This window comes from Corapipo altera, unplaced genomic scaffold (genome assembly GCF_003945725.1).
Source record: "Corapipo altera isolate COAL_440 unplaced genomic scaffold, ASM394572v1 48b, whole genome shotgun sequence".
Classification (NCBI taxonomy): Eukaryota; Metazoa; Chordata; class Aves; order Passeriformes; family Pipridae; genus Corapipo; species Corapipo altera.
Window position 1 is genome coordinate 1,680,273 of NW_020884884.1, and position 26,669 is coordinate 1,706,941.

The 26,669-nt window shown below is 39.3% G+C and overlaps 2 protein-coding genes across 8 annotated transcripts in view; both read left to right on the top strand.

Moving 5' to 3' along the window:
- EPRS (glutamyl-prolyl-tRNA synthetase) overlaps positions 1–8,241 on the top strand; it is a 39,751-nt gene extending 31,510 nt beyond the window's left edge. For all 7 annotated transcript variants that reach the window (XM_027641326.1, XM_027641328.1, XM_027641330.1 and 4 more), the window contains 7 exons: positions 265–420; positions 539–736; positions 1,095–1,268; positions 3,403–3,563; positions 4,765–4,843; positions 7,524–7,588; positions 7,869–8,241. In XM_027641326.1, the coding sequence (XP_027497127.1) occupies positions 265–420; positions 539–736; positions 1,095–1,268; positions 3,403–3,563; positions 4,765–4,843; positions 7,524–7,588; positions 7,869–8,019 (984 nt within the window). In that variant the 3' untranslated portion in view covers positions 8,020–8,241. The remainder of the gene's footprint in view (positions 1–264; positions 421–538; positions 737–1,094; positions 1,269–3,402; positions 3,564–4,764; positions 4,844–7,523; positions 7,589–7,868) is intronic.
- A 4,442-nt stretch (positions 8,242–12,683) lies between these two features.
- LOC113946279 (zinc transporter 10-like) lies at positions 12,684–13,548 on the top strand. The gene has a single exon (XM_027641348.1). It carries the CDS (start codon positions 12,737–12,739, stop codon positions 13,187–13,189), a length of 453 nt encoding a protein of 150 aa, XP_027497149.1. The 5' UTR covers positions 12,684–12,736; the 3' UTR covers positions 13,190–13,548.
- The last annotated feature ends 13,121 nt before the right edge of the window (positions 13,549–26,669 follow it).

Sequence of the window (26,669 nt, forward strand, 5' to 3'; positions counted from 1 at the left end):
TCTTAGGTGAAAACTAGAAGTCAGTATAACCATTGGACTGGCATTTCTGCTGTGACTCTTCTTGTTTTCTATCATGATTTATAGTTGTAGCTATTTGATTCACAGAAAATAACATCCAAATATTAAAGTAATTGATTAGTTTTTAAATACAGTCTTGAGAAAATGTAAAATTTTTAAGATTGCAGACTCTGTCATGTAGAACTATTTCATGATGTAACAAATGCAAAATACTGAGTAATTCTTAAGAGAGTACATTCATCATAGGTGTTGCAGATACTTGATCTGTATGCTCAAGTGTATGAAGATCTCCTAGCAATACCTGTTGTGAAAGGAAGGAAGACAGAGAAGGAGAAATTTGCTGGGGGTGATTATACAACCACTTTAGAGGCATTTATATCTGCCAGTGGAAGAGCTATCCAGGTATTTATCTATTAAAATAATTTTTTTTCAGTGAATACAGTAAGGTGAAAGATTTAAACTGATGCTCGATAGACTTAACTTTCCATTGAGTAGAATTTTCTGTGTGCATCTATTTCAGGGAGCAACATCACATCATCTAGGGCAGAATTTCTCAAAGATGTTTGAAATTGTATTTGAAGATCCCAAGAAACCAGGAGAAAAACAGTTTGCTTATCAGAATTCCTGGGGCCTTACAACTCGAACTATCGGTGTAATGACAATGGTTCATGGAGATAACATGGGATTGGTACTCCCACCTCGTGTAGCCTGTATTCAGGTGTGTAAAAATGCCTTAAACGACTATTTTGTTTCCTTTATTGTCTTGTAATTCAGGAGCATTTCATATTGGGCAGCTGGAAGACTTAACATGGGATAGGAGCTGATTACAGAGTGTGCTGTATAAAGTTTAATACAAATCATCAGGGAACTTGCAGTGAACAAGTCCCCTTTGATAGTCCATCCATTTAAAATAATGTTATCTGTATTGTTTGTATGAAAAGGGAAATGCATCCTTTATTTCTGAGAACTTGAAGGAAATTACTGGAATATAGGACCACAATATTAATTTTAAGTTTTTATAATAACTAGGAGCTAATTTTTTTATAAAGTAAAGTACATGTCATGTTTTATTCCAGGTTGTAATTATTCCCTGTGGCATCACAAATTCCCTTTCTGAAGAGGACAGAGGGGCTCTGTTGAAGAAATGTAATGAGTATCGTAGTAGGCTGCATAGTGTTAAAATCCGTGTCCGGACTGATTTACGAGACAACTACTCACCTGGTTGGAAGTTCAACCACTGGGAACTTAAGGTACATTTCTTTCCAGGAGGTGTTTTGAAGCCTATGTGTGGGGAATATGTACAAGATATGTTACGTGTGCCTTGTATTCTGCAGGCAAATATTTTCTCTAAATGAAGAATTGATGCCTGATAATCAGAGATCACTTTCATTAATAAATGAAGAAAAGATATTTTCTGAGACTTGTTCTGTTTGCGAGGATTTACATGTCAGTAAATTAATATTATAAATTACTCACATGTTTAAAAATTTATACTAAAGTGTCTCCAGGCTCACAGCAGTGCCTTCTGTGCACACGGTGGAGCAGAGAAGACAGACCTGGACAGCATCAGCAAAGAAAGGAGCAATTTTTTTTTTTTTTTTCAAAATTGCCATGTTCCCCTCCTATAGCAGTTGAGAGGAAAAGTTTTGCTTCTTCAAATATAAGAGACTTTTATAAAACAAAATAAGTGACCAAAATGAAACAGTGGTAGTAATGGTAATTAGAAATTGAATGACGTGTTGAGTGATGTTATGTGATATTGTATTTTTGTTCTGAATTAAAAGTTAGTTTTGATATATTGTTAGTGTAAGAGGATAGAAGCTAACCGAGTTGTTCAAAGTTCCCATTTTGTCCAAGTCCTCTTTACTTTGTGTAGCTTTTTTTTTTTTTTTTGAAAGGGATTTCTAATGCCATGAATCCATGTTGGAAGACTTTATAAATTAAATTAGGTTTATAAAAGAGGCATGGCATGGGGCAGACTTGATGTTTTTTATAAAATCTACTAATGTGTCCAACATGATACATAAACTGCATCTTCAGGCTCATTGCAGGCACAGTACACTCATTTTATTGAGTGTATAATGAATTTCATAAAGTAAAAAATACAAAGGTGCTTGAATAAAAAGTACAGGAATTAACTGGAAAATGTTTTGCCTTATGTACTTTCCAGCTTAGCAGATTTCTAATGTTACTTCCTAAAATAACCAAGTTACTGGTACTTCATTTATAATGTCTGGTATTAGTTCTGTTGCTTTCTTTGGAAATTTTCCTGAGAGATCATTAGGCATTCTTCTTTCACTGGAAAGTACCAAATACTTTCCTGTAAGTTTTAATTATGGAGACAGCTTTTTGTGTGTCATAAATTAGAACGTTCTGTTTAAATTGCTGTTTAATAACAGTTCTGAATAGCTTTTTATGTAGCTTTGTAGTAGGAGTAGATATCTCACCCTTCAAATAGATTTTACTACATTATTCACCTTTTTAACATAACTAAGATGGGAGGGCAGGGGAAGTATAGGGAATCATTTGGAAGCTGTGAACCTGAAGCGAATGCAGAGCACACACAGAAAGCTTAGGTACATGTTTTGATTCTTCTGTTCACCTCTTTAATGGTTTTAGCTTATAAGTTTACTGATTCAATTTCCCCTGGGTGAGGGGGTAAGAATCCCCCCAAATGCATTTGCATTTACTTTCTTTGTTTTCTGTGAAGAAATGTGTACAGATTGCAATACATGTTAGGATATAGAGACAGTAAGTTATACTCAGTGGACTCTTTACTTATTAGTAAAATGGAGACCCTTTTTATCTGATGGTATATGGGAGATGAGAAATTAGGTGGTTCTATCACCAAAGCTTATGAAGCATAAAAGCTTTGCTAAGGTAATTATCTGTTTGTAGTCAAATGTTCTATGCAAATAATGTTGATATTAGGGCTATTACTATTTACTGTTAATACAGTTGAAAGTGGTCTGTGAAAACAGAATTAAAATGTATTACTGGATGAGCAAGAACATAATTACTATAAAAGACTTAATAGTTCAGATTTCATAAACCTGATTTGCAATATCTGGGATAACTGTCTTAGGGCAGCATCAGTTGTGTTTCAATATTTCTTTAATGTTGGCACGAATGCAGTCTCGAAGATAGTGAAGCAAGGTAATGCACAAGTGAAGAGAGTGTGGATGGGAAAGAGAAAAATACATAAAAGCTGTGGAATATATGGTAATTTATTTTTTTTCCAAAGAAACTTATATGTGTAAATTGATTCCATGTTAAGACTGGGCTTAAAAAAACAAACAAAAAATTACTCACACAGAGAGAGAGAAAATTAACTCTTCTGAAAATTAGTTCTTCATCATAACTTCTAATTTTTTTTTCATGAAGGGTGTTCCAGTCAGGGTTGAAGTGGGACCACGAGACATGAAAAGCCAACAGTTTGTAGCTGTTAGAAGAGACACGGGACAGAAACTGACCTTATCTGAACATGAAGCAGAAGATAAACTGAAGCAGATTTTGGAGGAGATCCATGCTAACCTTTACAGCAGGTAAATTGAGAGGTACAGTGAATGACTGTGCTAATCACAGATGCACTTTACCTGTCAGAACAATTTCTCATGTTGTTGGTTTATCTGTGAAGACAGACAGGTTAGGCACGTCTTTCTGTCTGTGACATATAATTTTTCTGCCTCTTAAATTCCTTCACATACAGTGATAGAAGTTTCCTGTTGTTCTCATGAAATTATTTTAAAAAATACTTCTGTGAATTCATGTGAAGTATTAATAAACACATACACCACAAATAGTTCATGGAACAGTATTGTCCCAGTGAAGTGTCTGGAGTACAAGTCTTATGAGGAGCAGCTGAGGGAGCTGGGGGTGTTCAGCCTGGAGAAAAGGAGGTTCAGGGGAGACCTTATCACTCTACAACTCCCTGAAAGGAGGTTGTAGCTGGGTGTGGGTCAGTCTATTCTACCAGGTAACAAGTGATAGGATAAGAGGAAATGGTCTCAAGTTGAACTGGAGGAGGTTTAGATTGCATATTGGGAAAGTTTCTTCACTGAAAGGGTGGTCAAGCGTTGGAACAGGATGCCCAGCAAAGTAATGGAATCACCGTTCATGGTAGTGTCCAAGAAACTTCAGTAGTTGAAGTTCTGTGTTCAGAAGTGTATTTTAATCCTATTGACTTCCACAGGATTGTTTTCTTGTAAGCAATCAAATGCTTTTGGAACTGTTATTTGCCCTTACTGCATATGCCAGAATCTCTCACTTCTGTCTCTGCAAATTGTTGTTCATAGCTGCACTGAAAAGAACAGGGTGCTGATCCAGCACTGTGGCAGATGAGTTTTTCCCATTTTCTTCTGTGGTTATCAAAGTTGTTTACAGGCAGAATATTTTTACCTAGTTAAAAGCCATTTAGTGATTTAGATTTAGAACATAATTTAAAAAGAAAAGTGTACCTCTATAATGTTTATTTTTATCTACATCTGGTTAGTGTTGAACTGACATCCACAACAGTGTGAATTAACACGGTGAAAAGTGCAGCAACTTGGAGAATACTCCATCAGCAATTAATCACAATTTTAGCACTGGGAAGCAGTAGAAAAACATAAACTGATTAGGAAGACTCTGATGAATCTATAACTGTTTTTGTAACTTTTTGTTTTGACTGACTCTGAAAACTTAATTTGGCCAGTGACATTATGTGCATGAATCTGCCCTGACTGAATTTTTTTTGCCTTTTCTTAGAGCGTCTGAGGACCTAAAAAGTCATATGGTGGTGGCCAATAATATGGAGGACTTTCAAAAAGCGCTTGATTCAGGAAACGTAAGGAAATTTACTGCTTCTAATCTTGTGCCTCCACACACTTTGAATCCCTTACAAATAATCAGGGGCTAGAAATTTCAAAAATTATATAAATGCTACTATCATTTTTATGGGACTCCCCCCTTACAAGCGGGTGAAGCCTCTCCTGTAAAGCTGCACAAAAATCAATTGCCTTTACCAAGATTTGTGATACATGCTGCTTTCTTCTCTTGCTAAAATACGGTATTTACTGAATACAGTGTTGGCGTTACCACCGTTCAAAATGTAGCCTGTGCCAGAGGTGACAGGGGGTCTTGAAGTGACAATGCTGCAGTTTGGTAATTTGCATATAAAATGTGATGTTTTTATCAGAATATGCTTTTCAGAGGGATTGATGTAGACATTTTATTTGGGTTACAATAACCTTACTGTCATTATTCTAACAAAACACTTATTAAGTCTCATAATAAAGTCCAAGTAAGAGTTTAAAGTACGATCTATTTACGTCAAAGAAGTTTTACCTTTATGACCCCTGAGTAGAAGCCATCGGGTTCATTAAGAGTTACTGCAAGTCAGAAACCTCCTTGGGATGATAGTAAGAATAACCCATCATGTGGATGGTTGAGCTGTACTGATCTAGACATCTGTGGGAAAGTATTGAAGTTTAGATGAGAGATGAAGTCTTCAGTACAGAATTGAGCTACTGTTTCTTTTTCAGGGATGCACTGACAGAATTTTTTAACCCTGAAATTCTGTCACTTGTGAATTTGTTGATGTATTTAAAGTGTTCAAGTGGTAGCATCCCCAACGTAAGTCATTAAGGTTGTGTATTTTATAAAGTGAGATCAGGGGGTTTTGTTTACTGGTTAGATCTACTCTGAAAATTTCTAATGAAAAATACATGAGTGCCAAGAATTCACAAGTAGTTTTTCCTGGTTAGGCTTGACCTTCCATCACACTATTTTCTTACATTTCTATTGCACTTAAATTCAATTTAGAACAAGATTTAAAGGATTAATGATGAACTTCAGAGGAGGGACTGATTTAGCATGCTTATAAAGCCAAGGATATAGATGTCTTAAATGTCATTCTGTGCATAGGTGCTATAATAGTAGTACTGCCTTATTTTCCTCCAAAAAACTAAACACAAGTCTTTAGTCTTTATTTAACAAATAATTGTGCTCTGCAGAGATGTTTAGCTAGTACTACTGCTCTCATGTGTCATGATTTCAAGATGTGTCATCAAATATCTTTCATCTCTGAATTAAACAAGCCCTCTGAAACGATGATTGACTGTCTTCAAGTATTTTTACTTTCCAAGTTGGATACTCTGACCATTTTGGTCCTTGGGTTATACAAGTTTATTTTAATCAGCATATCTGAATTGAAGAAAATTGAAAAGATATGTCATTTTCTGTTTATTTCACTCTCGACCTATATATGTTATATGAACAAAATTTATAGCATTCTGTTAGCACTAGCTACTGTTTAATAGGAAAATTTGTAAGCTGACATGCCCCTGTTTAATTCCTGATGCTGTTTTTCCCTTAGTGGAATTGCAGACTCTTAGCTCTTTAAAAATGAGGACTGTTTCTGTGTTCTTTTAAGTTTCATGCAAAGTCAGTTGAAACTCACAGGGTAATTACACAGATATTTAAACAGTTTCATTTCACTAACAAAAGATTAATGCAAGAACAGTGTAGTAGAGTGGTAATAGTTCCTTTTTTCAGTTGCAAGAAAGGGAAGCTATAAAGTGAAGTCTATTAATAAAGGTGTATACACTAGTTAATGGCAAATTGAGAATTTTGCAGTAAGAATGTAAATTTGGTGAAAGACATAGTGAATAAACCTTATTCACAGTTTGGATAGAATTAAAATAAGATTCTGAAGACTGAATTTAGTAGCTGGTGTTGCCCTCAGCTATCAGCATTACTTGAGTGTTCAAACGTGTGTAGGGGGTGTCTTTTTAACAATAATGCTACTTCTTAGTAGCAAGCTGAATTTTCTCTCTGAAAGTCCATTAAAAATGAAAAAAAAATCAGTAAAACTGAATGTAATGGTTGGGAAAAGAGATTTGCTACAATAGCTAGGAGTATTACTGAGAGGAGTGTATAACATTATCATTTCAACTTTCCTGATTTTCCTCAGTTAAGCTAACTGAAGGAAACAGCAGGAAACCACCTTCGCACTCCCAAGAAAAATGTGCTGTTGGCAATTCTGTTTTCTTAAAATATGTATATATAAAATTGTCTTGCTCAGAAAAAAATGGAAATTCATAGTAATGGAATTAAAATGGAAACTTTGTTAGGATGGCACTGTCTTGCAGTGTGTAAGGGAACATTTGTTCTGCAGTTTGAAAGTATGAAACTTTTCCTAAACGAAAGAAATGGAACATTTCAGGGGAAAAGTGTTTATACTTTCCTCAGAAGGAAGATGTATTGGGTTAAAAAAAAATTGATTTAAATTTAAATGCTACTTTGGGTTTGTGTATGTTTTTCCATGCTGCACTAGGAGGGATGACCGTGCTTATCTATTTCTCTGATGAAAAAGAGCTATTAAAATTTAGTTGTAACAATTGGAACTTTTCCCAATTTGAGTGTATATGAGATCTGAAGGTTTAGGAATCTTCCAGAGACAAAAATGATTTTTTTAGATGTATAACTTTTGGGGGTTTTTTTCTCCCCTCCTCTCTTCCCTTCAGATTGTACAAATCCCTTTTTGTGGGGAAATTGAGTGCGAGGATTGGATCAAGAAGACCACTGCCAGGTAAAATATAACTAAATGTAACTGAACTGGAAAGTATCTACCAAGATCAAAATCAGGATGTTTTGATTATAAAACAGGAATGCAAAGTGCCTCTGGGTGTAACACATACAGTTCTTGGCTTTGTCTATTACTTTCCTGCATAATTCAATGTATTTACTTCCCTTGGTTCTGGAACTTTCAGATTAATTACTGTGATTTTTAAGATTTTATGTATAATACACCTTATTGCACCTTTATTTTTTAATAGAAGTATTTATTTATGAATATACTTTTATTTCAGGGATCAAGATCTTGAGCCTGGTGCCCCTTCCATGGGAGCAAAAAGCCTCTGCATACCTTTCCAGCCTCTCTGTGAACTCCAGCGTGGAGAAAGATGTGTGTGCGGCAAAAACCCTGCCAAGTTTTACACCCTATTTGGTCGTAGTTACTAAATTGTTAGTGAAAGAACCTTCCTCTTTATCTGTGAATTGAACTTTTTTTAATAAGACTGAAATAGCCCCTTAAACTTAAATCGGTTTTGTGACTTTTTACATAATTCAAAGACAAAGCCATAAACCATAACCCCCCACCCCAATTGTCAATCTTAGGCTAGCAGTAATTCACAGACTTTTCTGTAAACATCTCTAATAATAAACATGTATTGTGAGCTGTAATATGCTGTGGTGGTTTTTTGCTGTGTTGCTCAGTTTAGCATGCTACATCTACTTTCTAGAGAAAACATCTCCTTTTAATTTTGCCTTTAAATCTTTCAATTTTCAGTAGAGACTTGCTGCTAACCTGTAGGCTTGGTAAATACTACCCTTTTTGCAAACTCCCTCTGGAGTCAGTTGTTTCAAGGAATATTTTCATAGAAACATAGAATGGTTTGGGTTGGAAGGGACCTTAAAAATCATCTAGTTCTAACCCACCTGCCCTTGATGGGGACACCTTCCATTAGACTAGGTTACTCAGAACCCCATCCAGCCTGGTCTTGAACACCTCTGGGAATGGGGAGTCCAGAACTTCTCTGGGCAACCTGTTCCAGTGCCTCACCACCTTCATAGTAAAGAATTTCTTCCTAATATCTAATCTGAACCTACCCTCTTTCAGTTTAAAGCCATTCCGTCTTGTCCTATCACTACCTGCTCATGTAAAATGTCCCTCTCAAGCTTTGTTGTAGGCTCCCTTGAGGTACTGAAAGATATTTTGAGGTCTATCTGAAGACTTGTCTTCTCCAAGCTGAAAAACCCCAATTCTCTCAGCCTGTCCTCACAGGAGAGGTACTCCAGCCCTCTGAGCATTTTTGTGGTCTTCTCTGGACTCTCTCCAGCAGGTCCATGTCTGTCTTGTGTTGGGGACCCCAGAACTGGATGCAGTACTCCAGGTGGGATCTCGCAAGAGCAATGTAGAGGGGAGAATCACCTCCCAAATTTTCACCCCGTTGTAAAACAAGTTTGAAAGGCTTTCTTAGATTAAATGCCACATTGTTAGCAAGATGCAGGTGGATGCCATTTCTTCCGGATATTTTGCAAAGCCTGTTTCTCTTATTTTATAAACTGGCCTTTATAGCTGTCTGAGAGTGACACTGCAGTGAGTAATGCAAAGGCAGAGGTAATGCAAAGAGAGAGATTTTCCATGCTAAATATTTTAGGCTGTGGTTGTATCTACAACATATTTTATAAAATCTTCTTTGCTTTTCCTGTACTTGCTAAGTGTTGCTTTAGCAGAGGAGGCTGGATGTCACAGAGTTATGAAATTATTTTAAAAATAACATTGCTTCCACTTTGGGCACAAGATTGGCTTTGAAAAAAAAAAAGATAGCCCTCGCACAAAATAACTTTTGGAAGACATATGCATAATGTCTGAGGTTTTTATTCTCCTGTATGGTTTTAAGGCTGTCTATATAAACCCCTTTCCCTGAATATTGTTGAGTAAAAACCTGGGAATTAAAAAGTTGGACTAGTAAGATCCTCCCCCAGCTCTTACTGGGACAACACTCGGTGGCTGCCTGTTCCAAACCCCTACTTTTATGTAGTAGCCATAGACTGAAGCATACAGGAGACTTACAGAATGCTATTCCCAGATCTTCACCCCCCTCTGCTTTTCAAAAACATGCAAAATATTTGCTTTTGCCTGGATTCCTGTGGTCAGCCTTCCTGGTCGAAATTTTGAATATTAAATTTGAACCAGTGGCCTGTCCAGTTTAGGATCATGCACCTTGTGATAATACCCCAATTTTCCCACAGAAAAGTACAAAAATGGTTAAATATTTCAGATCAGCTTGATCAGAGTGCTTGAACACTTAGAAATTCTCTGTAATATTCCTTATGTGGTGGTTAGTCCTGAAGAGTTTGCTTCAGTTGCATCTTAAGATCAGTGCATGCATTCATCTTTGGTTTCGGTTGACAAACCAGAGGAATGGCCCTAAAGGGCTATTCTGTTCTGGTAGAGGTCTCTCCTGGGATGCTGCCTCTAATGCTGGCTGGGATTGTACTTGGAGAAAGAGGGTGAACACCAGAGTGATGTTTTTTCAGCCTGAAATGATGGGTAAGAGTAGCCTTCAGAGGGATTACCATGGCAGCTCTGGTGCTGGGGAAGGGGAAAGGCAACAACCCTCAGCTTCAATGTCTGCAGGTGTAAGAGACAGGAGTGTGCCAAGGTTTTTTGACAGAGCAAACCAGATTTCTAAGAGTAGATGTGCTCTTTCAGCTCCCATTGAAATGCTCTACAACACCCATATTTTTAAAATGAGTGGAAGCTGTTAAAGCTCAGAACAAAAGAAAGGCAAAACTAAATGCAGCCTCTAACAGTGCTGCAGCCGTATCAGTTTGAACTAACAACCAGCCTTCAACCAGTTGATCAAATTCATGAGTAAACATGTTGACACACTGTTCTTAGAAATGAGTTGTTCTGAACCTACAGATGGGTTGGTTTGAAGCCAGAGATTTCACGGAAGGCCAGCCTTTGCTTTTTCTTTTGTTTTTCCCTTACTTTTCCCAAACATGTTTCTTCCTGGCCATAGTAAGTGCCTGGAATGTGGATGACTCAAGTGCAGATCTCCCTGTGACTATCTTCCACAGGGAGGCTAATGTTTGCCTGGGAGAGATAATGTTCATGTCAAGTATCCTTTCAACAAAAGCACAATCTGTGTTATCTGTGAAGCATTATAGAAAGAAACTTTCAGACTCTTAATAGATTGTCTGTTAGAAAAATAGGTGTATTGGAATTGGAATAATACACCACTGTTGATTAAATAATACTGCTTTATGTTTATAATAGAATTGCAAATTTCATGATGTTCCTTAGTTCTTGTATATTGATAAATTTGGGTTGAATAGTAAGGGGGAATGTAAGGGAACTGCCTTAACATGGTGCTAGCAGCATCTTATTAAAAAAGAGAGCATAGGTGAGCAAAGGAAGTGCTTCATTTAGCTCTTGTTTTGGTAATCTCAACCTTGTGTAAGGCAGGAATTTTGAGACCTCTGAACTTTGACCTTCGACTGTTTCCTTGAAAGGAGAATAACTTGAAAAAAAATTCTCACTTTTCATGCTCTGTAGTTACGATAATAAAATACATAGTTAAACATCACTTTAATACAAGAAGGAAAAAACTACTATAGAAATAGCTGGAATAGAAGTAGTAACACAAGTGGGACACGATGAAGAGGAAGAGGAATAGATACCAATTTTCGATTTTATAATTAGTTCTACTAATTCACCCTTCCAGGGTGAATAATGGTGTTCTTAAAATGAAGAGGAGGGAAACCTCCAAGTTGCAGCTGCAGTGTGTAGGTAGACAAATGAACAAATGTTAAAAAATTACATGTATTGACAGTCAAGGCTTCTAACAAACTGGACTTTAAACATAAATATTTTGGCAGTTGAAACCCTGTGAGCAAAAATCCAGATGAAAATTGGGGGTGGGTGTTTGAGTTTTTAACGTGAAGTTAATTCACCTTGGGAAGTCTGAGGTCAGCAGGGACAGTTGGTTAGCTCAGGTTATCAGTATTATTATCTTATCTCTCCACGGCTGTACTGCATGTAATTTTCTTCCGTTTTAACTGTGTATATATGTACAAAGATGGGAATTTTAAACAAAAACCTGGAGCACAAACTTTTCAGGAAGGCACCTGGTCTTATGGCCCATATTGCCTAGTGTGCTACAGGTTTTCTTCGCTGCAGTTTCTGAGTATGTGTTAACTATCGGGAGCTCAAGAGGCACTACAATGAGGGACAAAAAATGTTACTGCTTCAGGATATTACTCTGTTCCAGAAATGGCACAAAGTACAAGCAAGGACTTCAGCAGCTCTTATTTCCCCCTTCATTTCTGGTTGTGCTTTCCCCAACTCTGACTTTTCCATGCAAGCCTATGAGGCTTACTTTGGGATTTTGAGATAAGCAGGGTTTTCTAAATGGGAAATAAACAATGTGGTTTATTGTTAAGCCTCAGCTTCCATGTGTACTGGCTGTTTGTTTAGCAAATAGCCTCCAAATTTTCTCTATTTCCATGGGCAATGTTAAAACATGACAAAAGAACAAGAAGTTGAATAGTTGTTGTACTAGGTTGCTGAAATGAAAGATGAATTCAGTTGTCTTTGAAGCTTGCTCTATGTACGACATCTTCAGTGACTCTCACAGGTTTAGCATGTTCTTACAAATAATATCCACTCAACATGGATTTAAAATGTCTTCTTCCACAGGTATGTAGTAAGATTTTTTTCAGTATTAAAATTACTGCCAACAGAAATGGCAGAAACAAACGTGAGAGGAGAGTTTTGTGCAAAAGAGAGGCCTTGTCTAACCACTTAAAATTCTGAGCCACCTTCTTATGCTCTCGGCCTTATTCAGTTTTTTAGGACTCTGCCACTGAGTAGAGTAGCAAGTGCTGGTGCTCCCAGTAGTCTCCCTTGGCTTATTTTTGGTTTTGCAGGAAAAAAAGCCTCCTGAGGGTGGAACACCTGCAGGACTGGAGCCCTCAGGCTGCCTTCACATGACAAATCTTGCTAAACTGCCCTTTAAACTGATTTATTGCTTTACTGCTTCCTATAAAAGTGGCTCCCACATGTGAGCAGCACTGACAGATAAAGGGCAGAATCACAGGCAGTGAGTTGCTCCCCACGCAGCTCTGTCTTGCTGAACCTGGGAGTGAGGGGAAGAGAGCAGCAGAAATGGGCCGCTACTCGGGCCGGAGCATGAGGCTCATCGCCATGTGTGTGCTGAGCCTTGTCATTTTTGCTATTGAGATCTCCGTAGCCTACGTGGGCAATTCTCTTTCCTTAGCCTCAGATGCCTTTGCTGTTCTCTCTCATTTGATCTCCATGATCATCGGTTTGTTCGGTGTCAGGTTCAGCCGCATCAAGTGGCACAAGGCCAGCACTTTCGGCTTCAGCCGAGCAGACGTGCTGGGAGCTTTTGGCAACTCTGTTTTTGCCACTGCTCTGATGTTTAGCATCTTCGTCGAGGCTATCAAGAGGTTTATCAATCCTCAGAAGACTGAGAAAGTACTGCTCGTCCTCATTATTGGGGTTTCAGGTCTGTTCTTCAATGTGTTAAACTACGTTATCTTCATGGACTGCTGTTATTGTCGTGCACCCCGCGGAGACACTGAAACAGGTAAATAGCCTCATGTGGTTGCTCAGCCTTCCCAGCCCTCTACACTTCTGCTTTATGACTCTTATAAAGACTGTTTACTGCTTCTCTGAGATGGGCATGTAAACCGTAGTTTTCTTCATTCTTTTGTTAGTGAGGGTAGTGGATTTTGTGCCTGAACCCATGCATGTTTCCAGTTACCACCATATGTGTTTATCAGTAAGTAATGTGCAAGCAGGGTATGTATTGTCTTTCTAAAGTGTACAGTGATCTGCAGGAGAAATTTTCTCTCTAATCCACTGGCTGGCTAAACAAGGGACAAAGTGTACTGCCACCCTGAGGAGATACTTGTTATGAAATACCTAATCCTGAAATATCAGTCATCCACAGTCTCCACTCTCAATATTTTAGTAATTCTGCTATAAATTTTGTCAAAGATGTGGTTATCTTTGAGCAGTGTTCACAGTTTGTGAACTGACTGAAAAAACTGTGACTACGGAGCTGAAGTATTCTTTGCTGATGTTTGTTAAACTGTGCTTGAGAAAGCATGCAGAGGAAAAACAGGTTCTCTGCTACAGAAATCTTTTGCAGAAGGTTCTGTTCAATGCACAGAGGTTTGGCCTTTTAGTTTATTTGTCCTAGCATAGGAATTTAAAATTTCTTCCTTTGGGAGGAGAGATGGGGACTGTTTTTCTCATTCCTGCAGCAGCTATTTCACTTTCTTTGATGCATGATACATGCGAGTTCTTTTTCTCTCTCTGTATGTTTTTATATACACATACAAACATATTTCTTAAGAATAGTAATATTTCAGTTGAGATAGGAGCCAGATATTTGCAAAGTGTTACCTGAATGTGCTTTGGGGAAAGCTGAGAGACCCCACCTGAAAAAGCAGCTTCTGTTATATGCTGTTATATACTGCTCTAGCTGAGGTGAGGTAAGTCCTGTGTTTGACTTCCAGGCTTTGGAATTAGAAATTAAAAAACTGATAGTTTATATTTTAGTGTTTAATGTGTTTTGTTTTAGGACTTGAATTGGAAAATGTTTCTGTTCATTATTAAAGGTATCTGCAGATCGTATTGAAGCTTTAACTTTCCTGGTGTATAACATTAAACCCAGATGCATAACCAGTATTGGTGCCTGTGTGTTTAGATGCCCAACTGTTTAACATTTGAGCTACTCTTAGACTAAATTTGTGGCAATATGTAATTAGCTGAGGGATTTAATAGGCTTTTGTGTTGGGAACTGTCAGCAATTCCTGACAAAGTTTCTGTTTATGGTGACTTCTTGGAAGACAGCTTCTGAAATTGTGCTTCTAGGTGAAGTCAGGGAGGAGGAACACATCAGCACTTATAAGGAAATTAACTGAAATTAATGGCAACTGTGCAGCTAAATGATGTTCTCACTGAATTTCCAGGATCCTACTCCTAATAAATCTCTGGGACAACACAGCCATCCCTCTCTGTCCAATAGACTTTTGTCCAAATACCTGATAATTCCACTTTGCTTTCAACTGAATTTAAGTTGCATGAACCAAGGATGAATTTCGTACCATCCCATAAATATAGTGTGTAGATTGGCAGGTGGTTTTACCTCTCTGTTTCTGGTATGGTGAAACTTCCCTGCTTGCAGTAGTGCCTACAGGTAAGATAATGCCATTTTATACTGTAGAGGGAATGCTCCTTTCTTCTGGACTTAATTTTGTAATTCCCACTTCGGTAAAATTTCACATTTATTTCCTCTAATTCTCTCTATATTCAACCTGAGTAGGATTTTTATTACTTTTCTTTCAGAAGAAATGTTAATCCCCAAATAGCTGTACTCTGAAAAGTATACTCACATGCTATACATATATATTATGTATTAAAAAACATGGAAAAAAAGGGATTCCATATCTCTTTTGTCATCATACATATGAGGAAAATATGCTCTTTCCTGAAGATGGAAGTCAAAGCAAATTTTCTAGTGCATCAGCAGCAGAAATTCAAGCAGATGGGTATGGTTTCTGAATCTTGCTGATGCAGTCCAGCTGTCCACGGGCGATACCTTTAGTGACACCCGAGGAGTCTCCTCACATGGTTCACTGAAAGGTAAAGATTTTTAGAGTAGCCCTCTACCTCCTAGGCTTTCTAGGGAAAGGGGACAATTGCCTTCATATCTCTGTTCCCCAAGTAGGAATAGATTTTAACAGCCTTCTCTTCTCTTGTGTGTGATTGTCTGAAAAACGCAAAGCAAAAAAGAAATAGAGTGGTTCAGTTGTCCAGTGCTGTATTGTGGGTGCTGAGGGCAGCAGGAGCACCTAAATCCACTGAAACAAATTCTTCCTCCTGTATTAATGCTACAATTAATCACCACAGTCAACAGTTCATCTCATTTCTCTGTTGCATGGTCTGCCATCAGGGATGGAAAATGAGCTGGTGGGTTTCCTGGATGCTGCTGACAGCAGTGGCAGAGTGAGATGTGCCTACAATGAGCCTTGGTAGTCAGGTCTGGACACTGACTGAGTTGTTTACAGGTGCCAACCCAGCTCTCCATCCTTTTCCCTTGTTCAACATCTGTACTCCTCATTTAACTCATTGCAACATCCACACCTCAGGGGCTCATCTTAGTACAAATATTCTTGTTAAGTAAGTTTTTCCAAGTTGCCCTCTCTGCTTACCCAGACAGAGCCAATTCCCTCCTCCACCCACTGACTAGACTTGTTTTGCCTCTCATCCCTTACTATTCTGTCCCTCACCCTCCTCTTTTTTCTGGTTCTTGCTATCCTTTTCCTCTGTGTCCTACTTCCTAAGTCTTCATCTGCTGCCATTCCCTTTTGTCTCTCTCTCTGTTGTGCAAATTCCTGTCTGTCCCCTCTGCCAGCTGTAAGCACCTGTGTCTTCCCACCTGATTGAATTAAGGTCTCTCTGTCCCGTAGGTCCATCTTTGCACTTGATTCAGACAAGCGTAGTTCCCCACACTGTGTTAGGACTAGGAGGAGAGGTCAGCAAGAGTACAGGGAGGATGTGCCCCTGTTCTTTCTTTTGATGCTGACCCAGAGCAAGTTACTACAGGTATAACAATATTTCTACTGTCTCTAAAGGAACTGCTGTGTAGTTGCTGTTGAGCCAGCTGGGCCATCCATGGCAGAGGCCATCATAGACTAGTTATTGCTTTGACTTGAAATCCAGGAAATACTTGTCAAAACAGGGAAAAATTAAAGCTTCCTGAGGAAACTTTTCCTAGGAGTTAAAATTCACAAAAGACTTTTCTTGCTGCTGGAAATGACAGAGCAACTTTAGCCAGAGTTTTCTGACAATTTCGAAATCTTGTATCTTATGCAGAAAGTTTTTGCACAAAGGTGAAGAATATGCCAAAGTAATTAGCAGCTGAAAAAAAATTATGCTCTTATAATAAATACCAGGCAATTTTAATACTGACCATGCCCTTTATAGTTAGTCATAAAAATACAGAAGCCTGTTTTACTGCACACAGTGATCCAACTACTCTTGTTCATGTAGGTCAGTGTAACTTTCTCTTCTACTCATTTATACACAGTTTTAAACTGTTAGAGGGATCACAGTTTGAAAAGCACCATGTTAGTCTGATTGTAGTAATTCTCTGTTGTTTGTCTTGAGAAAATTAATAAAGATTTAACATGAAAAAACCATTTGTTCTGTCGTTTTGTGATCTGTACAGGGAGGGGGGGGAAGTAGGAAATAAAAATGTCACCCAGCCCAACCCATCTGACACTAAGCCATCCATAAAATGTCTGGGACCTGCGAGAAACAGCTCTCATCTTCTCGTGAGGGACCTCATGGTCTTTGCACAGCTCACAATTCAGTAAACAAAACACATTCTGTGTTAGAAGCCAAGTGGCTCGCTTTTATGTTCCTGTTTGTACAATTTAGTGGGTATGTGCATGAGCTTTTTGCGTGGTAACACTGCTGGATCTTGGTTCTCCTATCTCAGTGTGTGCCAGCAGCCTGCCTCTCAGATAAGAGGTGGCATGTAAGTTAGCAACCACTTAAATGCAGAACACACCTTCTTTCTCCTTCTGGATCTATGCAGAGTGAGTTTGTTTATTCTGAGGCTTGCTGTGAGGTGTATCTTTTTTTTTCCTGGCTTTTGTAATTAGGAGAGATTTTGGGGTATACATGTGTGAATGAAGAGAGGCACTAGCCTTAAATGCTTAGGTGACTTGGGAAGGCTGCATTGAAGTTGTATTTTGAACTAGATTTTCATAGCTGTTGTTGCAAACATACTGATCCCAGGGGAAGTGAGGACATTTATAGGCCAAAATAAGTGGATAAATGGCTGCTTAACCTGCATCTTAATGCCATAGACCTTCCCAGTGGAGACCTAGTGAGCTAAAGTATGCAGTTATCAAAAAGCAATTTTAAATGTAATGGTGCTCTCCAGTTGAAAAGACTCAACAACCTATAGTGCAGATGGTAAAAATGATCTGGGAATTAGAGTTCCAGAATAGAGTGTTTCAGTTTCTGAGGTTGTCAGTGTGATCACCAAGTTCACCCACATTTAAAAAGAAAAAGATAAGTTCCCTGACTGGAACAGGTTTCTCTCTCAAGTGCACTGCTGAAAGGGTGACAGACTTTGCCAGTCTGATGGACAGACTTTGCCAGTCTGATGACCCAGAGGCCTTTGTAAGGAATGAGAAGGACCACCTGTAATGACAAACCTCTGGCCTACTGTGTTTTTCACACCTGAAAAGCCTAAAAGCATATCCTCAAGATCAGCATTACTCTGTGCTGCCTCTCTTTTGAGTCTCTCTTCACCAGACTGATACTATTTTTCCCTGAAAGCACCAGCTCTTCAGTAAACTCTTCACGCCAGTTCATCCTCTGACTGCACTCATACATATGATTGTCAAATGTGCAGCACCAGAGTTTACCAAGAGACAGTTGCTTCACTCACACAGTGCATCCTCATCCTCAGGATTTATGCTGCCTGGGTAGTGCACTGTGGCATCGAACTCCTAAATGCTTGACAACATAGTATGCACAAATGAAGGGATGTATGCTTTATGTGCCTATTTCCATAAATCCCAGAGGTGTTAATGTGTTTTCATGTAGGTAACCAAAGCCTACTATAACTAAATATTTAGATTATATGGCTTTGAGTTCTACAGCACTGCTGGATGTAGTCCTCTCAAATTGAGTAAAAAGGGACTCACAAAGTAATTTTAAGTGTTTATCAAATACCTAAGACCGAACACATATTTTCTGAAAGTCTTCTTTAGTTTAATAGTGTGGCAAATAATCCTCACCAAATTTTTCCAAAGCTTTTCTGAGCAGCTACTGCAAAGTGTGCATTAACCTATATTCAGTGAAGCTCTAACACAAAACCTTTAAAAAGACAAGGTAAGAGACTGCGAAAGTTTATTTAGTAACATGCTTCTCTAAATTTTCTTCAGATCTGTTTTGAATGCTCTTAAAGGAAACCTTCAAAGATAACCCAAGGATTAGTTTTCAATGAGAAAGTTTTGCATCAAAGCAAGTAAAAGCAAAGGTTTTAGGGCTACTTTTTGGGCAAAATGGAAAATGCAGAATGAAAAAGTTAAATCCATGAGTAAAGCAAGCAAAGCATCCCTGGATGGTTGATGCAAGAGCATAAAGGTAAGATTAAACCTTCTGAACCTAGATTCCAACAGTACTAGTGCTGATGAACTTTGGGTATCTGCATTCGCTCTCAACCTTGAACCAATTTCATGGGAAAGGAATAGACAGACTGTCTGTTACATCACAGTATCTGTGGTGAGCTGTAAGGAAATAAAAGGACTGTAAGATAACTGAGTTCAAAGTCATAAATAGTTTCAATACAATCGGGTTTTTAAGGCTGACATGTTTTATAAGTTAACTGCAATTGTTTTATTTGGATGGCTGTTCTGCAGATAGTTTGATACAGACATAAGTTTGGTATGAGATTCAGTCTAGAAATGCTGCTGGAATAGAAAAGGAATTTTTTGCAGTAGGGCTCAATGCAATTTACAATGATGAAATCAGTGAGTGGCTTTCTTTTCTTCATGTTCTTTGCAATGTGCTGTGCTACCTCCCAGTAGAAAAAGGTTATATGGAGATTATATATATAAACACATAAATTTATATTAGAAACATAACAGAACTACACATTTTAAAAAAGTGAATTGTCAAGTATTTGAAATATTTCAGGAAGCATTATCCAGGTACTAGAGCAGATAATGACTGGATGTGTCTTAAAGTATGCAAAAATATCCAGTATGCTGGATATGAAGAGCAGGGAATGGTGGTTTAGAACTAAAAAATTGAACAACTATCTTAAAATAGGAAAAAAATATAACAAATATAACAAAACAGAAGACATTCCAGGGTAGGAACTAAATTATCCCACAGGGTCATCATTTCAGATTGACCTACCACTGTATTCAAGCCAACTTTAGAAATCCATGAAAAATATGTTCTCTGTGTCCAACCACTGGTACAATACTTCTCCCCAGAACAGTTTCAGGACTGTCATGAAAAGTCATAGCCGTGATTAAAAATCCAGGGACATTCACCTCTGTACTCTGCCAAGGGCACTGATAAAGCTTTCATCCAGACTGCTGAGGCCTTGCTGGAGAGCTACCTCTTAGGTTTCTGGTCCCTGGACTGAAGCAGACCTGATGATTTCCCAGCCGTTTCACCCTTCAGTGAAACTTCATCTTCCTCTTGCAGGTGTGAGAGGGAGATACAAATAAAATGAGAAAGTAATGAGGAACAAACCACCTGCAAACAGAATACTCTCATACTAACCTCCTTCCACAACAAGGTCTGTTGGCCAGTGTTTATTTTGTGATTCATTCTGTGGTCAAATTTATCTGTAGCAGAAGCCAGCCACATGGTTTCCATTTAGATTTGCTATGAATCCAGGTCTTCTTGGAATGAAGCTGAAAGGTCCTCTCACAGCAACTCATTGCATTTCAAGCCATGGACTGAATGTCATGTGCCCAGAGTCAGCCTCAGCTTTTTAGTGCAAATGTAATATTTTCCTCCCTAGTCTTAAAGAGGCATAACTCCTTTATCACATATGGCAACATGTGGGCGTTGGTTTCTTTCATTCTTTAGTTTCTTGCAGGTCATTTCTGAAATGTCTTTTGTAAGTAATTTTTATGATGGGTCAAAAAGTAATCTCTGTCAGGACTTTGATAAGATGGATGAAGAGTGATCTCTTTTAATGATACTGTTTATACTTAGTTCCTTATTTTTGTGATTCTTTTCGCTATTCAAATTCTACAGCAGCATGAGGCTAAGAGTGATTTATTTTCATTCAGTAGTAGAAGAAAATTACCAGCATTACTGCTGTTACCATTGCCACGTCTCATAATTATAGAGATATCCTACTTTCAAGGGCTGGTAATGGCCTCTCTGGAAGGAACTAAATAGATTTTTACCTGTCACCTTGAAAATTAATATCTTAGGGAGGACAGAACCAAGAGTGGCATAGGGAGGGTGAGTAGTCATTGAATGTGTGTCCCATTCTCTGAAACAAGAACAAAAAAACATTAAGTGAAACTAGCAGGATTCAGGTTCAAAACAAGGAGAAAGAGGTGACTGGCTGAGATAGTTGCAGTTGTTCAGCCTGGAGAAGAGAAGGCTCCAGAGAGACTTTAAAGCACCTTTTCAATATCTAAAAGAGACCTGGAGAGGGACTTTTTATAAGGCCATGTAGTGAAAGGACAAGGAGTAATGGGTAGAAATTGAAAGAGGATATGTTTGTATTAGAGAAATTCTTGACTGTGAGGGTGGTGAGATACTGGAACAGGTTGCCCAGAGAAGTTGTGGATCCCCCATCCTTGGAAGGGTTCCCAGCCAGGTTGGATGGGGCTTTGAGCAACCTGATTTAGTGGATGATGTCCCTGCTCATGGTAGGAGGGTTCCAAACTAAACCATCCTATGATTCTTCACACCATGAGAGTGATGTGAGGAACTTGTTGCCAATTAATGTTGAAGTCTACATCAGTGTGCAAAAGGCTAGACTTGCAGATGAATGAAAAATCCACTGAGAGCTACGAAACATCTAGATCAGAAACTCATTTGAGGTGAAAATACTTGAAGAATAAAAGAGTATTAAGAGGAAGCATTATATATACTCACCCTGCTTTTACTGTTACCTAAGCATCCCCTTATGGCCAGGTGGGGACAGCCTCTTGGCTAGAGGGTCTGACTGCCAATGGCTAGGTGTTAAAAATTGCTATGTTGAGTACTTTGAAAGCTTTCCACACAGAGATCTTGAAGGTTATAGGACTGCTTTGCACCTTTGGGATTCAGAAGGAAAGCTGTCTTGTTTGTAATAATTTTATGAGTTCTTAAGAATTTTACCAACTCCTGTTCCTGATTGGGATGAGGAAACTGCAGCTTTTCTAGCAGTATTGTAGCTGAAACTAAAGTTGGTGAATAGTTCAGAAAACCAAGGTCTTGGACAACCTTTTCTGAACCTCTTAAAAGGAACTTCTTCCAACTCAGCATAGTTAGAAACAGAGAACCTGGGATATTTAGGTTGATTGTTTTGTTTAATAGTATATAGCTTGTTCAGACAATCGCAGTTCTGAACGAGTAAGTGTAACTGTAACATTATATTGTTGAATGTCTGCAGTCAGTGTAAAACACATAAGGATGCCAAGCACACGGGGAAACAAACGTAAACATTGTTCCTTTTTAAAAGGATTTGATACCAAATGTTCTGATACTGCAAGTGGATTGGTGTGAGCAGAACAGCAGTGCCCAGAAAGGGGGAAGAGCCTGAGTGAAAACACTGGTTACAGGATTGGTGACTCCAACATGAAGAATTATGACTTTTTTTTTGATTATTTGGAAGAAGATCAAGGTGAAAAATAGCTACAGGGATAACATACACTTTATTCTGAAGATTAACCAAATTTAATTATTCTTGTTATTGAAAACAACAACTTCTTGAATGAGAATGATTACCTTTGATCACTTGACAGTTTTAGGAGTCTTTTGTCTTGAAGTGACTGTGATACCTGGATGAAGAGGGACAGGGAGGCTTGTATGCAGAATGGGGCAAGCAAAAGATTTGATGTCCAAGAGGCTTCTAAGCAGCCATAGTGCAAAGGGAAAGGCCCCTGAACGGATAAAGAACTGAAGATGTCCTGCTTTTGACTGGGATAGTTCATTTTGTTTATAGAAACTACATTTTGGATTCATATGAGAAGAGTGTTGATAACACATTGCTGTTTTAGTTGTTGCTAAGTGGTGCTTACTCTAAGTCAAGAACTCTCCAGTTTCCCATGCTCTGCCAGCAAGGAGAAGCACAAGAAGCTGTGAGGGAGCACAGCCAGGACAGCTGACCCAAACTGACCGGAGATATTCCATACCACAGAGAGTCATGCTCAGTACATATTCTTGGAGGGCTTGGTCAGGAGCTGCCAATCACTGGTGGGGGACAAGCTGGGCATCAGTCAGAGGGTGGTGAGCAACTGTGTTGTACATCACTTGTTTCTTTTGGGGTTTATTAATCTCTCTTTAAAAAAAACAAAACAAACCACACAACAATTATTATTCTTTTTAATAGCATTAGTATTATATATTGCTTTGTGTCAATTATTAAATTGTTCCTATCTCAACCCATAAGGTTTTTTTCTAATTCTCCTCCCCATCCCTCTGGGGGCAGGGGAGAGTGAGCAAGGAGCTGCATGGCACTTAGTTGCCAGCTGGGCTTTAACTATGACAGAAGATGAGAAACAGAAAGCAGGAGAGAATGACCAGTTCTATAAAAACGTACGCTAGATATTCAGAAGACAAAAGTGATTCAAATGTGTTACAGTACTGGGAAAGGAGTAAAGGAGGCAGTCAGGATTTTTGCTGTGCCTCTGTATGAATCTATGCCTGCCCTGGGTTTTGAAGACAGTGCAGGTTTGGTTCCCTCATCTCCAAAATGTGTGGATGAGAACTGGAAATAGTTCAGAGATGGACCCATTGCCTAACCCAGCACAAATATTGCTCTGTTTGTGTGTCAGTGTGTGGCTTTCAGACTGATGCTGTATCATAAGAAGCAGACTGAGATGTGTGAGCTTGACAGAAGGAATAAATTGGCAGATCAGGAGATAAAGCTTCAGAGCTGAAGCTCTGAATGTGTACTGCTTCTGACATCTTCAGAGAGTTAGGTGTATTTGTGTTCATTGTTAGAGGACTTACCCTTATTTGCTGAAAATAATACTTTTAACACTATTTCTTCAAAATAACTGATATTTTTATGTTTTGAAGTGAGTTCAGGACTATGAGTTGTTATTTTTTTTTTTTTCCCAAAGAGGATTGATGCATATTTTGTGCAGGAGGATTAATGATGTTTCAGCTTATAAATCAGTATTATAAGTCTTCCTAAAATAAGAACCACTGGAAATTCTTTTCAGTTCTATGCAGGTGCAATGATCTCGGCTTCAGAGAATTGTCTTTTTTTTATTGTAAGCGATGTGCCTGAGGCAGAATTTTCTATCATTAATTACAGTAAAGAAGATATAGACCATCATTTTAAAATTTATATCTGATTTTTTGACTTCCCATAACTCATATTTTTCTTCTCTTTGTTCCGCCTTTGTCATACTCTTTTTCATTTGGCACAACCATTAAAAATCTCTTATCTTGTTGGCTGTAATTATAGAGCTGAAATGTGTATTGATATAAGTTAATCTAGCTGTTTCTATGACTATGTTTGTCTTCATGGTAATGTTCATTTCAATACACTTATTTTTATGCTTTCGTTAGTTTGAATATTTCAGGGTATTGAATGTATGAAGGGCACGCACAAGAATCTCTTTTTAACTGGGAGTTGTGGGTATTAATTCCTTGGAGGGGTAATTATCCTCTGAATGGCTACTCAAACCCACCCCAGAGGTTAAGATATATCTTTGGTTCTGTGCAAGACAGGCTTTGGTTGTGTGCACAGAATTAGGTGAAATGGAGAGTCCTCATTCAAAAGGTGTATTCAAGCAACTGCTCAAACTCAATTAACAGCAGTAACAATGCAATAGCTTCAGAGTTAGAAAAAAGAGGAAATTCCTGAAGTCTTTAAGGAAAGGAGGCCCCAGCTGACTGGGGCAACATCAAACTGGCAACCTGTCACTAGTGGGGTTCTGCAGGGCTCCGTCTTGGGCCCTGTGCTCTTCAACATCTTCAAAAATGACTTGGAACCAGGATTGGAAGGAATACTAAGCAAGTTTGCAGACGACACAAAACTGGGAGGAGCAGTCGATGCCCTCGAAGGCAGGGAGGCCAGATTCTGCACTTGGGATGGGGAATGAGATGCTGGAAAACAGTGCATTGGAAAGGGACGTGTGGGTCCTGGTCGATGGCAAGTTGAATATGAGTCAACAGTGCCCTGGCAGCCAGGAAGGCCAACCCTGTCCTGGGGGGCATCAGGCAAAGCATTGCCAGCTGGTCGAGGGAGGTCATTGTCCTGCTCTGCTCTGACCTGGGGTTGCCTCACCTTGAATATTGTGGCAGTTTTGGACACCCAATATAAGAAGGATATTAAGCCCTTAGAGAGTGTCCAAAGGAGGGCAACGAAGTTGGTGAAGGGCCTTGAGGGGAAGCCGTGTGAGGAATGGCTGAGGTCACTTGATCTGTTCTGCCTGGAGAAGAGGAGATTGAGAGGAGACCTCATTGCAGTTACAACTTCCTAGTGAGGGGAAGATGAGGGACAGGCACTGATCCCTTCTCTGTGGTGACCAGTGACAGGGACTGAGGAAATGGCCTGAAGTTGTGTCAGGGGAGGTTTAGGTTGTATATTAGAAAAAGGTTCTTCCCCCAGAAGGTGGTTGGGCACTGGAACAGGCTCCCCAGGGCAGTGGTCACAGCACCAAGCGGCCAGAGTTCGAGAAGCATTTGGACCATATTCTCGGGCACATGGTGTGACTCTTGAGGATGATGCTGTGCAGGGCTAAGAGCTGGACTTGGAGGTTCTTGTGGGTCCCTTCCAACTCAGTATATTCTGAGTGATTCTGTGAATTTCTGATTGCAGAACCTTTGGTAGGCGGGACAATATAGTGTTCCCTGGCCTTGCTGGTTTATAATCTGATAGTGATGGGTGCTTTGTCAAGTGTGGTAAAACGTGTGATGTGATGCATAAGTATAAATTGCAGCTGCTGAAGTCATACTTCTGCACTGGTGTGCGTCAGGTATAGCTGAAATACTCCAAACTCTCCCAGGATACCATTTTAAGGACATTATTTTCTTTAGGTCTTATGTATTCTATGTATTTATTATTTTTGGGTCCAGTTCTCCTATTGAGAACTCCATAGTTGAAGATTACTCAATTTCCCATCACCTCCTTTGATTATTCAGTTGTTCCCATCAACCTTGAAATGCTGTATTAGTAGTCCAGGTCTGTCCTTTTCTATTTGCAAGCAGGGCTGTCACTTTCCCAAGAACTGTTTTAACAACGACAAGAAAAAATCTAAATCTAATACAAACACAAGATAGAGGTTTACTTGCTTATTATGCTTCTTGTAGACTATCCTGTAGGTTAAAAAATGCATGAAATTACTTTTCTCATAGGTTGATGATAAATTTTTGCACAATAAGGAGCTATTTTCATAGAATCAAAGAACGATTGGAAGAGTAGGAAGGGACCTTAAAGATCATCTAGTCCCAACCCCTTGCCATGTGCAGAGACACCTTCCACTAGGACAGGTTGCTCAAGACCTTGTGCAATCTGGCCTTGAACACTGACAGGGTTGGGGCATCCACAACCTCTCTGAGCAACCTATCCCAGCATCTCACCACCTTCCCAGTAAACAATTTCTTCCTAATACTTAACCTAAATTTCCCATCTTTCAATTTGTACTCATTACTCCTGGTCCTATTACTACAGTTCCTGACAAAGGGTCCCTCTCTCACTTCCCTGTAGGCCCCTTCAGGTACTGGAAGATTGCTATGAGGTCTCCAGACAACCTCTCCTTCTCCAGACTGAACAGCCTCAACTTTCTCAGCTTGTCTTTGTAGGGGAGGTGCTCCAGTCCCCTAATCAACTTCATGGCCCTCCTGAGGACTTGCTCCAACAGTTCCATGTCCTTCTTATGTTGGGGGCACCAGAACTGTATACAGTACTGCAGGTGGGGTCTCAAAAGAGCAGGAGAGAATCACCTCCTTCAATCTTCTGGCCACGCTCCTTTTGATGCAACCCAGGACTCGACTGGGTTTTTGACACACCCTTTTAAAGGCTGGTGGCCGGAAATGAGCTGGCTCAGTAGATGGCACTCTGTCCTTTGATTTGGCACTGAAGCCACCAATAAAGCACCAAAGGAGCGTAATTATTGGATCCGTCACTGGGACTTCACCGTCTCTGGATGGTGGGAGCGCAGGCAGGGCAGCACTGAGTGACTTTGCCCACCCGACAGGGCCCTTCGCCAGTCACCGCGCCAGCTCCGTGCCTGCCCGCGGCTCATCTCTTTTTCCTATTTATTCCGTGTTTGGCTGATTTCGTGCCCCCCGCGGCAGCTCCCGAGGCCCGGCGGTGCCGGGGCGGGGCCGGGGCGGGGCC

Coding starts and splice junctions, on each gene's coding strand:
- LOC113946279 (XM_027641348.1), top strand. CDS start 12,737: ATGGGCCGCTACTCGGGCCGGAGCATGAGGCTCATCGCCATGTGTGTG.